Source organism: Pygoscelis adeliae, unplaced genomic scaffold (assembly GCF_000699105.1).
Source record: "Pygoscelis adeliae isolate BGI_AS28 unplaced genomic scaffold, ASM69910v1 Scaffold167, whole genome shotgun sequence".
In the NCBI taxonomy this organism is placed as follows: domain Eukaryota; kingdom Metazoa; phylum Chordata; class Aves; order Sphenisciformes; family Spheniscidae; genus Pygoscelis; species Pygoscelis adeliae.
The window spans coordinates 6943482-6961332 of NW_008825428.1; the positions used below are offsets into that span (position 1 = coordinate 6943482).

At 36.4% G+C, this 17851-nt stretch overlaps 1 protein-coding gene across 1 annotated transcript in view; it reads right to left on the minus strand.

Moving 5' to 3' along the window:
• Nucleotides 1-17851, minus strand: part of GALNTL6 (polypeptide N-acetylgalactosaminyltransferase-like 6) — a 320798-nt gene that overhangs the window by 276650 nt on the left and 26297 nt on the right. Inside the window, exons 3-4 of the mRNA XM_009330734.1 lie at nt 17718-17851; nt 1902-2068 (exon numbers count right to left, since the gene is read on the minus strand). The exon at nt 17718-17851 is cut by the window's right edge and continues 4 nt beyond it. Coding sequence (XP_009329009.1) covers nt 1902-2068; nt 17718-17851 — 301 coding nt within the window. The remainder of the gene's footprint in view (nt 1-1901; nt 2069-17717) is intronic.

The window sequence follows — 17851 nt, forward strand, 5'->3', positions numbered from 1 at the left end:
ATTAAGACAGCTGCATCCTTACTTTTCGCACCCTTACTTTTGCGCCTTTACAGTGGCGAGTGCTGACCATCACATACACGTTTTGGGCCAGTAATTATGGTCATGCATACACCTCGGGGGAGGAGTAACACAGTTAAGGCCCTCAGCCAGTTAGAACTGACCACAGATCAGATTCGACTAGGGTATAAGTGGAGCCGGTCCTCCTTGGAGCAGCGGGTCAGCAGTCGGGGACTCTCCCCTTGGGTCAAGACACTGCCCAAGGAAACTCCTCGAGGCTGAGAGCCCTCATCTTATAGGTAAGTGATTGTGCACATTTTGGATCCTCACTGCTAAAGCTGGTTGTGGGGTATTAATTCCTTGTACACCATCCTGAACCTGTGGTTTACTGATGTTGTTGGAGTGTTGAACGATTTTGATGAGCCTCATTTCTAGTTAGTTTTCTGCTAAACAATTTTGGTTTAAATAAGGTTTATTTTTGAATCTATCACCTGCCTAGTTCGATTCCGTTAGCCTCCGCGGCAGTCAGTATGATCTGTATTAAAAAAATGCTACAGTATTATCATATTGAGCAAGCACAGCCTCAATAGCTGCTTTCTCAGTATAAGAAGCATTTTTACTTGTCAGACACCTCATAAAACCAACTTGCAGACTTCCCTGTAAGTTGTTTACTACTAGGCAATTGTTAGCCTGCAGAAAAATTGTTGTGCTACTTTACTCCTCTTGTTTTGAAAACTTTCATCCATGGTCTAGATTCTATAAACACAGAATAGACAGAACTGTACTCACTTTACAATTTCACTTAAATTACATTACAGATAGAGAAGCAGTTCATCAAAGGATATATTGCAACTAAACCAGCAGATATGAGAGGGTAAGATAGATGTGTGCAGCATTAATCTTTCTAACCCCTGAAATATCAAGTTAAAAAACCTTACAAAAATGATTCCACTGCAGCACTCTACTAATATTCCTCTCGTTCACCCAGGGGCTTCTCACAATTGTAGGTCAGAAATCTGCTCCTGTAAGTTCCTAGCTGAGACAAAGGTTTTACCTAAAAACATTAGCAGAGACCACAATTCTCTTTTTCACTGTCTAGCAATCTACTTCGAACAAGGCTCGCATACACACTAGCAACTGATGTTTCAACAGAAACAAGCAAAAAAAACCCAAATGCTAAAAAAAACCCAAAAAGTCAAAGCTCTTCACACTTGAAGTCCTAAAAGATGTACAGAAATTTGAAAGAAAAAACTATTTCCCAGTTCCATATCATTGTTACAGATGAATTTTACCTAAGAAATTGTTAAATTTCATTTAAGGAACTTCAGAGCATTCATTTCTTATGTTGCATTCAAGAAGTAATGATGGCAAAGGTCATTAAGTGATTGCAGTTTTCTTAATTTTACTATACATAGATGATGTAAAGTTTGATTAACTATTCCGAAGCAGTTTTTCACATTCCATTCAAGAGTCTCATTTCTCCGTATGGCTACTTTGTACCAGTATATGAAGCCATCTAACTCAATAAAATTCTAGGATTAAAATCTAACAAGTTGCATCCAAAATGGTCAAAGTTAATAGGTTTCCCGAGTAAAAGTGAAGCCTAAGGAAAAGATGTCGAAACACTAAAATTTGCACTATTTCAGAAATAATATATTCAAAATACTATTTTAATAAAGGCCAAAGAACAGTTCACAGTATCTTCCCTTTGACATGAATTTCAGTATTCATGCAAAGTAAAACAAAATCCTCTAACACACATTTATTCCAGCTAACATTCAAACAGTACTTCAAGGCAAGCAGTCCAGCAGGTACAATCTCCTCACTTTTTGCTTCCCTTTAGTTTCTATATGGACCACACCTCATTATAAATGTCAAGTTAAAACAAAACCGTCGGGCCTTACCTCTGTCACTGAAGTCATCCACAAGAATGATTTCTGCTATCAGGCTGTCCGGAGTGCGGTTGATAATGCTGTGTATTGTTCGCAAGAGTGAAGTCCAGCCTTCATTATGAAATGGTATAATTATGCTAGTATTGGGTAGCTTTTCCAAGTACACCTTGTGCCTACAGCTGGAAAGAGAAGAAAATAATTGTATAAGCATACTGAAAAATCTGAGTTGGCAAACACTGCCATCCACTTGGGCCATTCAACCATCATGGTTTCTGGCATAAAATCCAACAGTGTAATCAAGCAGTACTTTTAAGTGAACTAGTTATTGTTGCATGAAATATTTATATTGCTTACAATAAATCTGAACAACAACAAAATTTAAGTACATTGGCTGGAATTAGATTCTTTTCCTTCACTGGAAACTTTTTTCTGCAAAATGACAGAGGACGTATCTTCTACAACATTATTTCCAGAAAACAAATCCTCTTATCAGAAAGAATTCTGAAACATAATATGAAGCAGAAGAAAATCCGAAATGATCTTTTTTTTTTGTCCATAGCAGACAAAATTTGTAAAAGCAGTCTACTATACCAAGAGACAAACTCTAGAAAACAATTCAGTGTTATTATTCTGGCTGACATGTGCTCACAGTATGCAAAAACAACAACATCCACAAATACAACTCCAACTTCACATCTAGATATCCAAAATGATTGCGCTATTAAATATAGAGATAAAACACCACATGATTCTGAAGATTCAGACTGATACAAGTGAGAAAATATAAACAACCTTTCATTTTTAAAACTAAAGCACTGCACCTTCAGCATCTTAATTGAACAGCATCTGTGTAATATCAGTGCTTAACTTTACCATTTTTAATAGACTTGTTTACGTATTTGAGAAAAAAAAACATTCTTTAAAAATAAATAATGACCTTGTAATTCAGTTTCTCCTAATAGGTGAGAATATTCCATTAATAATGTTTGAGTTCCTGAAACTGATAGGATCTCATCTTTCATGGTTTGTTGAAAAAGTGGGAAAATGGACACATTCCTCTGTTGTTAACACAGCATGGCATTTTCAGCTCTGGGGACAAAGTAACTGAATGATTTCTTATTCCCCAAGAGAAAGTCGCACCCTGATAAAGGTATCCCTACAAGCAGAAACATGTCAGCTTTGTGATAAACAAACAAAAGCAACAAAAAAAAAAAAAAGGAAAAAAGTTTAGACCTGCCACTTCTAGGTATAAAAAAGAAGTACAGATATCTTTGCTGCTTTTCAGAAAGATAACTATGCATATCAAATCCTGCTGTAGGTTATAATGTTGATTTACATATATTTGCAGCTTAGTTTGCATTTCCGATTTATAAATGTCACTTAGAAATCAACATTTACCAATTTATTGTACAGCTACCACACTGAAGAAATGTTCCAAAGAAATAATAAAAACTATACTACTACAGCTGTACTTGCAAAATATTAACTGTTACATAGTTATGAATAAACAATCAAGGTTTTGGATGTTTTCCTAAAAAATAAGATTTAACTCAGACATTTCTTCCTAAAACGTGGCAACAATTAATTTAATGACAATGAATTTAATGACAAGCTATTTGCAAAAATAGTCTTTGAAACTTTTTAATAAGCAGCTTGCTAGTAGAACATACATGCACATTAGAAAAAGAACAGTTGCTCTGCAAGAATGTGAAGTTCTGGAGAAAACAGTGCTCATTATCTAGTGACAGAAAAGGCTAAGTATATATTCTAACATTTTGGGAGGGAAACAAAATCCACTGCAGCAATAGAATTAGGTAAAAATTCTTTTTCTTATCTGTAGGAAGAAGTACAACAAAGGAAGCCCATTATTAATATGTAGCTGCTTCAGCTGGCAAATTAAGAAAACCACCTACCAAAACCACCACCTAAGTGTTGCCAGCTGTTTGCCGACAGTAATGCTTCTTGGACTAGAACAAATGCAATTACTGTACATGCATGTAAGTCTCATGCTATTCCTGAAAGCAAGATTTTTTCCTTCAGTATTTTTAACTCCCAGTAAAGTATGATTTTAAAACTTAAGTTCTCCATCCCCATAAAACCCCAAGCTAAAATCCCAAGCCAACAAACAAAAACACCACCCAAAAACAAGCAAAAGAACCGCACATGTATCAGACTACAACTTCGAAAGGGTAAGGGAAAAAAAATAATAATACCCAAACCACCCAAATACATCAGAATGTCGTTTCTTTTTAAAAATGTCGCCCCTCCTGTATAACAATATACCTTTTGAAAGAGGTTGTACTGAGATTTGTGTATTTGCATGGTCAATATTGTAACCTTAAGTGCATACAGGTGGGGAAAGTCATTGGATTTGGATATTCTCATTGATAGTTTCAGAGTAATTACATATTCTGAGTGATGAGAAGGAGAAGCAACATTGACAGACCTACTTTTAAACTGTTTCATTCTTCCTACAGAACAGATTGCTCTATTAACCCTAAAAGAGAGTCATGCTTAGAAGACAGAAGAGGAAAACATCTTACATTTTCTAAACGTGTCTCCATCATTCCACTTTGACCTTTAATCCTCATTTATTGTTACTTTTACTTTGATAGGCATTGCAAAGGTACCTGGCTACATATGAATTGATTTCTAGTAAAAGCCACAAACCACCAAAATGCCCTTTTCTCAAAAAAGCTGGTCATATTCTCAAATTCACAGAAATGAAACCTTAAATTTCATCATCTATCATTAAGACAGTCTGTTAGGTTTCATAGCAGTGGCCTACTTGCCTTTCTTCAGCAAGTTAAATTCTGCTCATTTTTAGCCCCTTGCTCTCTGACATGACACTCTAACTGTAACAGAAGATCACTGTGTTTTAGAAGGCTTAACACAGAAATCCATTTTATTTGAAGTTCTATTCAGCAACATCTATAGCAGTGTATAGCTGGCCCTGTGCTGTAAGGGGCTGCAGGACAGATCTGATGGATAGCTGTAACACTCAGGAAAGGCCCATGAATTGCAATAAAGATGCAGTTAGACATCCACTGCTGAGACACTGGATTTTCCAAGCGAATAATCATATACGCATGCAGCATTTGCTCAAACTCCATTAGTGCGGTTCTTTACATCCTGCATTTTAGAAATGATGCCAAATACCCTGGCTGCCAGAAGACTACTTGGAAGCACAGACACTGCTTCTTGTAAGCCATTGCTAGTCTGTGAAATAACGATCAGGTCTTTCTGCCTAGAACAAAGAACTAGTTACCATATCACTAGGTCACAGTGAAGTCCATAATCATAAACTATTATTACATTTAAATTTATTAGTGGTGCCTACAACATAGAATAAACCAGTCTAGGTAGATGTATGATTCATGTATTAAGCAGAAAAGATAACAGTTTTTATATGTAACAGTAACTGACATAAATCCATAATATATTATATATAAATAATAATATAATATATAAAAATAATATAAATCTATGTATGTCAATTCATCTGTGTTCTACTGATGAGAATGATGTTTAAAACCAAGAAGCATCAGCAAAGTTACCAGATAAGCTACTAGATACTTTTACCATTAACTGCAACAATCTTGCATCAGCATCAAAGATTTTTAGAAATGTTCTTTCAACACTAGTTCATTAGCAAAAATTCTGTAGAGTGCATTTGCAGAGGTGCTGAAATAAAGCTTGATCATAGCTTCAAATTAACCTTGCTTTATTATCTATGCTGGTTCCAAGGTTCTAACATACCTCGTAATAAATAACTATTTTATTTTTCAGCCACCATAAAGTGATACTTTCAAGACTACATGCTTTTTGCTCTCACCAAAATAATCCTAACATAACAGCATTTTAAGCATTCCTAAGCAAAATACAGACCCTGATTTCAATATGTCTACTCTCTAAAATTAATTTGGTTAATAGCTTAACTACCCTGTGGAATGAATGTTTTAAAAGCAAGATTCTTGATCCTCCAAAGAAATGCAAAGTTACCATTCAAGAGGCTTTTGTATTTCCTGAAGAATGCAATCTTACCAAAATTTGTTAAAATAAAAAAGCAAGGTTTACTGTAGAAAGAAAAAATGCTATGTATAAAAGATTACCCTTACCATCCAATTTTAACAGTGTTTAAATGAGCACTAATATTCATTAGATAAAACTTTTTGAATTATGGTATACATGTTAAATGAAACTGAACTGACTTCCTATAGAAATATTTCAAATACTGCTGAGCAAAATAATTTTATTTTCCAAAGCCTCACAATTTCAGTGGAAAAATTCTGTCAAACTTGCATTGATTTAGAAAATGATAGTACTTGCACACATGAACTCCAGTTGTCAACCTCCACCTGAAGGCACTGCAACTTACTTGCACACTTTAAATGAATGTAGGCACTATGTGGGCAGTAAGTGTTATTCAGGTAGTTTGAATGGCAAAATTTTTGTATTTTTAAACCATGCACTTGCCCTAGACACTTAAAAATGCAGAACTTTTCAGACAGAGTTCAGTCAAATAATAACTAGTCTTTTGGTTTTACTTTTCAAAATGAGTAAGTGGCTGCCATCAAAAGAGATTATTTTAAGACCTTGGAAAGCAAGGTCATTTATTTCATAAATGCAGTATTCAAATGCCTGCATCAACAAGTTGCGGGGCCGGGGGGGGGGTAAGGGCGTGAAGAAACAGCTGTACATATCTAGGACTCATGGCAGGAATACTATTCAAGTGGGAGAAGAACCTGACGATTGAAACTAGAAAAGCACTCCTACTCAGCATAAGCATTTTCTGCTTAACCTGAACAGAATACTACAGATTGACCTTAATAAAGTACTACAGATGCTTTCCCAAAGATGTGTCTTTCCTTGCATTTAAACATCACATATTTAAGTGCAGCACACCAGCACTTATTCGTGGAACAATGCTGAATGATAGGTTCGGTAGCTAAGGTTATGAGAATGACATTTTCTTAGCATAAATATTAATAGATTTCTGCAAACTTATTATATTTCAGAATAATTTCTGTGTGAAGTCTGAAAATGATATACAAATGTCTTGGTAGAAATACCTAGGAAGAAAATAACCATGCTAAGCAACTGTCATCCTGCTAGGTTAGTAGCTCACACCTGTATTTTCTTACTGAAGTTATTATATTAGCATTCAGAACAAAGGGAGTTTAGACAAGGAGGATGTGCAAGGGGCATTATGCATTTCCCTCGCACAAATCCTCAGAATTATGAAATAACATTAGCAATTTGAACTCTGCCAGAAAAATACTTTATAAACACAGACACTTGTGTATGTATGTCTGAAAAAATTGGCACAAAATGATGAATTTGCTGATGAATCAGATAATCTTGAAAATGTCATTGTATTATCATGAATCAAAAGTTGTGAACCTTGAATTATGCTTTCAAGTATTGCTATCCTTGATCAATATTGTCTTTCTCTCCATGATATTTCAGAACTTAATATCTGATATTTCTTATCAAAGAATAATACTACATCATTACGTTTGTCCCTTAGAGACTTTCAGATGAGATTTTTAAAAACAGAGGACTTCTCTACCAGGACACGAGCTGTTTCCGAATTAATTTTCAAAGCAGTAAGTACCTTTTCACTATCTCTGGCCAAAGAATCTCCTTCCTCTGTCCCTTCCATTATTAGATACATTACTAAGCACTAATCATATGTACGATTCAAGTATGTCATTTATTACAGTTTTGAAAAACTGAACTCAGAAAGCTGCACAATGCTGTTTATACACACCTACCACAGAGCCACCACAAAATGGCTACTATGAAATCAAAGTTATTTACAAAAAGGTAAAGTAGAATTTATTTGTAAATAATTTGTATAGTGAAAAATGTTAAATATACATAACTGACAAAGTAGAACTTTCTACCAGCTTTGTATTCGGCATGCTGTTCCTACAGTTTGTTACTGCAGATGGGTATTTGGTTCCAGGAGTTCAAGGCTTATTCATAAAATGATACACTGTCACACCCTTTAACTTGCTTTAAAACACTTACTACTGATTTAGTTATTCCTTTGAGATACAGAATTCTTCTGCTGGGTTGAAACAAGAATCAAAACCGAGTTTCTGAATAAAACACTTTTAGAGTCAGTTTCAAAGTTGCAGGGAGACTTTTAGAAGGTTAAAAGAATAGTGAGAGGTTCCTCTATGCCTGAAATACTAACCTGCCTGAGGAAGAAAAAAAAAAAAGTTGTCACAGAAACACCTGGAAGCTATTTGCAGCAGGCACTAATAAAATACAACTTGAGAAGAGGACCACTCGTAAAAAGAGAGGTAGTGAAAAGGAGTTACAATTACACTTTGTTATTCGCTGAGAGTCCTAAGACTATTATGATTTCATTTTGTAGGTTAGCCTATTCTACCAGGCAGAAATAAAGAAATAGCATCCTTTTACTTCAAGGTATAGGGATAGTTCTGTTTAATTCCCTGATGAGTTTAAGTAGGAAAAGAAGGTCCTAAATGATCATACTAGCTTAAGAAAAGATGCAGAACTGCAAAATTCTCCATCTTTACAGCTTCTCTGTTAACAGCAAAATGCAGAAATCTACCACCTCTGTAGAAGAGCAAATGAAAGAAAATGGGCTTCTAAAACGATGAGAAAGGAGAGCAGAGATGGTGCCATTTCAGCCACTTTACAGCAAAAGCTGATTCATAAAAGCAGCAATTTGTTTGACCCTGTGAATAGAGCAACAACAATCTTCTATGCACATTGAGGGATGCCAATAGCAATGCCTTGGCCAGTTACCAGGTTCTGTGCCTTCTAGACACATCAACAACCCTGTAAACCACCCTTTCTGATAGATAATAACATAGAAGTTAAATGTCTCGCAGACATCCCTTTGCTGCATTTAGGAAGCAAGGTAGCAGCCTACTACGGCAGTTACTGGATCATGAAAGTAGCCCACCTCCAGTTTTCTCCTGTTACACGAAGTGCCAGAGAAAGTTAAGAGCAAAACAGAAAGAGATTTTCAACCTTCCCCCCCCGCCCCGGCTTTGTCAGCACATGCTCTCTTAGCTGAGCTGCTTTTTCAGATCTGACCTTTTCTTTCCCTTTATTAAAGGAACTACAGCACCCGCTGGGCTCCCAGCTACTGACAAGCCCTCTACAAAGCTACCAGGACAAAACATCTTCCAGTGAAGATTTACATAGTAATTGTCTTAGCTTGTCAAAGTATTCAATTTACAGCAACAAGCTTCAGTCACACCGTGTTTCTGTTCCAATCTAGCCTTGTCAACCGAGCCTGATAAAGTAGTGATAACTAGTAATTTCTGCTGTCATTTGACAAGGCTGTAAAATTAGCTTGGGTGTGAGTTGATGGAGGGGAAAGTAATCTTTATTTTCACAGTGGCTCACAGCTGGGAAGCAAGCAGGCATTACTGGGTATGGGCCTCAATAAATGTCACAACACTTTTCCCTACTAGAACAAATAAACCTTCTCGAAAACATTATTGCTATTTTCATGGGGGGGGGGGAAGGGAAAGATTAAGTTGTATAGAAGAAGTAGTTTGCATTATTGCTATTAAATGCACTAACAAACAACATGACTTGGAAACTAAATAGGCAAAGCCCTGTGTTCTTTATGTAGGTTTCCCTCAGTATGGACTTCATCAGAGCTGATAGAGCTGAATTAGGTGCTTGTTACTTTATGTCAAATTGCATCATTTTGGTCTGTTATGGACAATCTCTCCAGCAGCACTGCATGTCTTTGAAGAAATCAAAGTCAGTGAGTTTGCCTCACTTAATCCTTCAAACTGAAAGGTTTCTCTAACCAAGGGAAGAACATAAGAGGCAGATAAGCCTTATGACACAATGCATGTTCATGTTTGCAAAGCTTTGTTTTACAAGACCATGGTTGTATACCTCACTATCACTCACGGAAAGATCTAACAAAAATTTAAAAAATAAATAAAAAATAAGTCAGTCTTTAACATGCTTTAAGAAACTTATTTACTTACCCATATGTATTAAATCTAGGCTTGGGAAAAAAAGTGTAATTCTATAGTAATTCTATACCATCTCAAAATCCCTCGTAAGACATCTTATGTAAGCTTGCTTATTAAGCAGACATCTTAGTACTACATTTCAGCTTAAACCTTGCACTTTATTACCGATGAATTCCAAAATACTAGCAAGCAGCCCAATTTATATAATATATACACATACATACACCCAAACCATTTTTTTTTTTTGAGAAGATTACAGAAATATCAATGTAGTCAAAATTCATTCATTCACATCAAGCACACTTATCTGATCGTCTCTTGAAAAGTCAGGCAGACCTTAACATAAAAAGCCTCTATTTTGAGTCTAGGTTCATTTTCCTGGCTGAAGGAGGAGAAACAGGATTAGAACCTCAGGTTTTTGTCATCTCAAAGTGCGTTTTAAGCACACTACTTCAGGAACAAATCAACCCGTGATGTTCAAATACCCTTTAACTTCTGTTTTAGAAATCCTAATTATCCTTTTACCACTGCCCTTATACTCCAAAGCCATCCCATAGGCTTCTAGGAACCCTCTGGCATATCAACCACTCATCCCAGTTTTGTGCCAGTCCTCAGGAACCTCTCCCAATAGCTGCGGTCATTCAAAGATAGTTGAGAGTGGCCTCAAAACGATACCAGTTCCTTCAGCATTCATGGGTACTTCCCATCAGGGCCTACGGACTTACAATGTCCAGTTTGCCTAAATATTTTAAGCTACTCCTTCTGTGATCTACCTACATCTCTCCTCCACTCCCTTTCCCAGCAATATGTGACCAGGCTCACACCTCTCTCTCAACATCATCTCCCATACACAATATACGAGATTAAATAATGGGCAAGATATTACTAGGTCTGACCAGTGTCTACAACACCAAAATCACAGCCGACAGATATGGGAGCAAATGCTGTGAGAATGCTGCCGTCAGGCCTCATGGACTACAGGTGCCAGCATGATCAGTAAGTTCTCATGCCTTCTACCACATCTCGCGGCCAGCACAGCCTTTGGAAAATTAGAGCTTGATAACGTCATTCATAATCAAACCAGGCAAAATAGAAAGAAGTTGCTTTTTCATGCCAGCCTTGCTGCACATTTGCTGTCCTTATTACATGAGTTGTAACAGCTAATTTTGTTGCCAGTGAGAACGTACCACTGGCACTTGCTGTGTTTTGTTAATATTAGAGCTGAAATTTCATTTGCTTAGAAGTATCCAGTCTTATGCAAATTCACTTTAGATACACACCTAATTGTATGAAAATATGCTTGGAAAGGAAACAAGAACAGATATATAAGAAAAAGGAAGGTAAACTGAAGCTTTTCATAAAACTATTAAATTATATAACATCATCACTTTCATCTGTGAACTGCAAAGGTACAGATCCCCAGAACATTCCACATTTCTCACAGATCTGAGTGAGGTTACACATACTTTCCAATTTTAGTATTGTATTATTTGAGACTTAAAAGTTCTGGCTTAACCATTGCCAAATGCTAATAGACTTGGCTATCCCAGATGCTCAGAACTGGCTGGAGGGTAAATATCCTTCAGTATTCCTGTCCTTATTAAGTTTAGATTTCACAGTTGTGTTTACCGCAGCTTGCTATTTTCTCAGCAGTGTGGGAGGCTTTACTGGATTCTAGGTAACATGCAAGGCATCTAAAGACACAAGAACTACTTTCCTCCACTTGTATAAACAGCTTATTCTTTTATCAAATTCTTTTCAGTAAACAGAAACAGACCCATCAGGCTTGGACTCTCCTCACTGGCCTATTAAACACTGCAGCCTGTTCCTCACCAACAGATGGAAGGGGAATCATCAGTCTTCAGCCACATTTTAGCTGTTCCTGCCATAAAAAAAAGACACACAAAGCACCCAGAAAGCACTTGGGAATTATTCCATGTTATTTGTTACTATCAATACATATCGTGCAGAGGGACTGACAGCAGGCATGACAGAGACAGAAGGCCACAAGTTTTCTTGAGTATAAAATATTCCTGATCCTGTTTTGCGGAGCTGCACTTTGGATGAAATGCCCTGAAGCAATTGCAGAGAACAATCTGGTGAGGCTTGGCAATGGGGACATTGCCTATAATGTTTTTGACCCCATGACTTTCCACCTTCACTACGTTATTCAGTAACTGCACAAAACGCCTTGAGAAGCGGTCAGAGTAATAACCTCCAGCTTTCTCACTACCCCAGTAAAAGCACGACTTGAGTTTAACCAGTTGCTCTGTGGCCAGATGAGGTTAAGGTAATACCAGTAAACAGCGGTACACAGCAATGCAGCATGTATATGTCTATAAAGACGTTTCCGATTTCCCAAAGTGAATGAGAACTAGAAAGAAGCCACCTACTCTCTTAGTTTCTTTCAACATGTAATCAAAAATTCAACAGAAAATCGATCCAAACAACTAACTACTTCCATGAGCCTTATTAAATATTGTGAAGTTCAGCATACTTAAGTTAGATTAAATCATTTTTCTTTTAGTGTCTTGAAGTAGGACAACCTAAGCCTGTCTTTAAGATCATGGAATGCTGAGGGAATTCATTGGAATCTATCTTGGAGTACTGGATTAAAGATGGATTTTTAAATTTTATTTTTAAGGACAATATACATAGCTTAAACTGTAACAAATGCACTGTGTTTATAAAAAGAAAGTAATTAAATACATTCAGTGCAATAACTGAAAATTTTTAGAGGGTTCAGATACGAACTACTGCATGACTGTATAACTATATTTATATAATATATCCCTTTCCCATATTAGTCTAGTAATTCTAGTCTTTCTGCAAAGTTTACTAAAACATAACTAATGATTAACAGTAACTCCGCAACTATTCCAAAGACAGAAAAAGATACAGCCAAACAAAAACCAAACACCACCACACAACCCCACCCCCAAGAAATCCTACTGCATATTCATTTTAGCCTCTTTTAAAAATACAAGGGACAGCAACCACACTACATTCAAATATTTTGAGAGAGAACCGTTCAGGCATTCTCTCAGCTTCTGCTACTGATAAGGAGGGAGAGTTGGAGAGTTTCAGTTATGCAGAACAGGTAGAGTGAAATTTGCTTTTTTTATTATTAAAAAGAAAGAAAATCTCATTAGTGTTCAGGACACCGAAGATCTCACAGCCTTTAGCTAAACACCTGTATTTCTTTGAATATGAAAATGCATTTCTTCTGAAGCCTGGGAAAAGTTTAATGTGTAAAAAAATGAAGCATAGCTCAGACTTCTGAAAAGGAATACTGCTTGGAGTGACAGTGAAGGGCCACCACTTCACACAGCAATAGCAAGACCAGCAGTCAACACTTGGAAACACAGACTTCAGCCCATATGTGCTAAAAACCAGACGTCACAAAAATCAGGTTGGGCATCCTTAATGTACAATATGAACATTAAGAATTTCAGTACAAAATGAATCTATCTATGCCCATGGAAATCTAAAAAGAATGGGATTTCTTGTGATAGATTATTCAGGCAAGCCAACAAGGATTTGTGCATCTGATCTGTGACTACACAAGTTATCAACAAATAATCTATAAATTGTAGATAAAAGGAGACCTGTTGTTGAAATCAAGCTATACAAACATACCAAAACCATGGAAGATTTTAAATTATAATGCTTGCAATTCTGTTGGTATCAGAAATTAACTTGAATTCCTTGATTCAAGAATGAAAAGCTAAAAATTGCATGCTCTAGTTTACAAGGACCTAGGAGTTTGAAACAGGATATACTGCAAAATTTATATTCACTGTTGAGACTAGATGATTGCAATCATTCCCCCAAGCCTCATTAAAATCAGATTCAGTTTTGTTTGTTTGAACAAAACTGGTATGATTAGCAGAATATTTAATAATGTTGAAAAGAGAAGAATTAATGGTAACTGCTGTATTAAATAATTAGAGTAAGTAGCATTTGTCTCTCTACAATAGAAAACAATACTGCCAGCATTTTTGCTAGCTTTATTGGGTTTATTGTATTCCAGACTACAGAAAGTGGCATGGGGCAGGTGGAAAGTAAAAATAAAAACACTCTTCTCATGGATTTTGAAATATTTTTCATATTGGTACAGAACTTCTAACTCTTAGATAGTAATTCCATTACCAACTCCCAATACTATCCAAAATTCATAATGTTGCCTTCTACCTTAGGTGACCAGAACTCTTATTTTCACTAAATCAGTCCTGAAATCCCAATGAACTGAGATGATAAACCTGTTTTAGATTTTCATTTGGAATTAAAGGAAAAAGTTTTGTTTGTTTGTGTTGTGGGAGGTTTTTGGTTTTTTTGTTTTGTTTTTTTAAACTTAAAGCCAGGGGGTGATTGTGGGTAAAGAACAGAGAATTAGCTAATATAACTTGGCGAGAGCATCCACTGCAAGAAGGCTTTTGCATGAGAGTGGGACAGAAACAAGACAAAGACCACTCAGAAATGGGAAAAAAAATATTCTTCAAGTGTAGCTTTGAAAGACAGAAAAAAACCCAATGGAAAATATTAGAGGGATGCAATAGAAACATGTTAAAGACACAGGGAAGCTGTTAAGTCAGCCTTAAAATAGAAGTTAACTGTTTCGTTTCTCTAGGGATTTTTACAGCACACCCATTTTAGTGTCTTAAGAAAGGAAAGAAGAATCAATCTGAATACATCTTGCTGAAGCGCTTTAAATATATCACACAAAGGAAAAAAAACAAGACTATTATTTGAAAAAAAAATGAAAACCTGAATTTCTCAGAGCTCAATCAACTAAGCATTAGTTTAGTTCCACCCATCTCCCTCCAGGAAGATGTATTTTGCAAATCCTGAGCCCAATTTCCAAAGAATCCAAGAAGGAGAATGTTCTTTTGGATTAAAAAGAGCAAGTTTTGGTTATCTGCTATCTTTGCACACTTCCCAGAAAACCAATCACTTAGAAGTGGGACTTAATTTCTTTGGTCGAAGATTTTGGAATAAAATTTTTTCGATTAAGCGATTTCAGAGAAACATAGAAACTACTATAGCTGCTCTTGCTCTTTCAATTTAAATACCTTTTGATCCAAATTACAGGATTCACCACTCAGTCTTTGTTGTATTTGAAGGTTCGTTTTGTGAATTTTCCTACTGATGGCAATAAAACCATTCTATTGGTTCTTTAAAACAAATCCTAGACAACGTTTTCAGGAAGTTAGTCTTCAGTACAGACAAGGCCCTGTGCACAATGGTATATACACTGAATAGGGGCAGACGATCAAAAGCTCAAGGTCTGTAATAATAGTATCCCACACAAACAGGCAAAAGAAGATAGTTAAAAAGCTGAAGGGCATTTAGAAGCTCCACAAAGCAAAAGCTCTTTATAATACTCAGAAGCTGACCAAACTAGATCTTGCCTGCTATACCTCACTTGAATTACCTACTCTAATTTTATTTCAATAAGAACACCCTTTTCCGGCATAGAAGTTATACAGTTTTCCAATGAGTTTCTCTGAAAGCAACCTCATGAAGTATGAACTACTTGACATTTCACACATGCTTCTGAAGAAAGGACACATTTCCAAAAGTCAAGTGCGGTCTGAGACTGGCCTGCATCATATTTAACACACAGCAGCTGAGAGATGGGTTTGTTTCCGACAGTAGGTCAGAAAGCATTGTCAGACTTCTGTGTGTCCTGGAAGTTCAAGACATAGACTTGCTTCGAGGTATAACCATCAGAAGTATAAGGTGACAAAGTTGGGCTCCAATCAGTGTACTACTTAGTATCCAAATGTAGTGCAAGAATATTTTTTATCTTTACATTTAGAAAATAAGCGATACAGTCAATTAACTAATGGACTACTTGTGTTACAAGTGTTTAACATAAGGAAGGTTAGAAGGACATGACACAAGTCAGTTCACTCCGGACACTACCAAAACATCAACCATACAAGATTATGAACTGAACACCATAGGAACTTAGCTGAATTGGAACATGAAAATGATCCAGATACCTAAGGATTCAAGTTTCCCATACGAGACACTTAGGTGAAAGTCACTAAAGGATTGGTGCAGATGGAAGGGGGGCAGAGAAAGGCTGACGTAGCATTGACTTGTTCCTAATATGTCACTTCTGACAACACATCGTTCACATCGCTTCTGGGGACACGCAGGGAAATGTCATTGACTGCGCGGACAGGAGCGGGTGAGAAACAAATTGCCAGAAGACCAACTTACAAAAACATGAAGGGAGGATAAACATGTCAGCTTCCTTTTGTATTTAGTAACTGTCCTCTGCAGTTTTGCTAATAGGGAAGGATGCTTGGTGAGCATATTTATTATGCCAGCTATGTAATTTAACACAGCTTTGATGCTGTACAGCTGTACGTCAGTAATCAAACTTCTTGGAAGCTCTCTTTCTATAAATAGTTTCAGGTAACTTGGCAAAGTAGAAGGCAAACAAACTATCTAAAAGATACACCTTATTAAAAAAATGATTTCTTTTGACAATTCTATGCAAACAATACTCATATACAAATTAACAGATAAACAGTTTTCTCAAAAGAATGCAACATGGCAATTAAATAGGAAACACCTCCAACAAAAGATTATTTTTGAAGTATTTTTTTTGTTAATTCCTCCATTGTGAATTATTTTTTAAAATCTTACTACGCAAACATTTATACACTGTTTATTCTTTGAAAAGGACAATTCCACATTTGATGGAACAAGAAGTGCTAGTTGCCATGATATTTCTCTTTCCACCCACCAAGAACTTCTGTCAAGCTCTCAAGTTCTGTTCAGTTCCCTGAAGAATTTCAAACTAATTCACACAGCAAAATTGTATAGGTCAAGAAGTGAGTAGATGTCTTAACCTGAAACATTGTATAATAAAGAGAATGGTATCCGAAGGAAAATACAAACCTAGTCATGGAGGCAATTAGTTTTGTCACACTCCTGTACCTTTCCCCCATACACTAATTGCATAAGACCCAATTAAAAGAGGGGAAAAACACCATGTAAAGAGACAAACCAAATCACCCGCCCCCCCCTTAGAGCTCAGAATGACTCTAGAGGACTAGAGCCTAAAGCCTAGAAAGGCATACGTGCCCTTTCCTGTTACAGATAGAAAGCTTTACTCTTCATGTAAGGGTGCCAAAAGTTACAGGACATGAAAAGAAAGTTATGTTTGCTGAGAACTGTATGATCGTTTTTAGCTCCGTGGTTATTTTCCAGAATAATCTTTATCCTATTCCTCTGTAGGATACTACTGCTATCAAGGAGCAATACCATCATTCAACACCCCCCCAATTCTGCATGTGCATTTCACCATTGCTCATTCTGTTTTTATGTAATTCTACGCTGTGTAAATCAGCTGTAGTAAACTGTAGCTATTGGATTGCTTTCACTTTTTATGTAACAAAACCAAAAGAAACATTATGGAAACACTGGTCTAAACGTGGAGCCAAAAATCTTATGCAACTTATCACCCTGCCCCCCAGCCCAAAGATCTGCAGCTATTACCGAATGAGAACCTGAAAAAACTATGTGAAATGTTATTTATCACTGCCTAACAAATCACTACCCAGAAATGCCATGAAAGTCATTCTGTAATTAAAAGAGGCCTTCTATAGTCTTAATGTGTTACTAATAAGATGAGAGGTCAGTTTACAAGACAGATAGAGCAAATGATTTAACAACAGTGATAAATTTTCCATTTCCTGTTTAATGAAATGGTCACTTTTTGTTGGCTGAGGGATCATGTTTGACCTTCTGGGCAAACAGGTTATTTAGAGATATACAAAGATAAAAACTTAAAATCAGATAGTCCAGGAAACAATTTACGTACTTAGGATGTCGGATGTCTGGCAGGGATCGCTCCAGTGCTATGTTGTTGCTAACAAATATGTTGAAGCCATTTTCCCTATAAGCAGAATCATCATGGTCTTCCTCTGTAAGAGGGTACGGTTTTCCATGTTCACC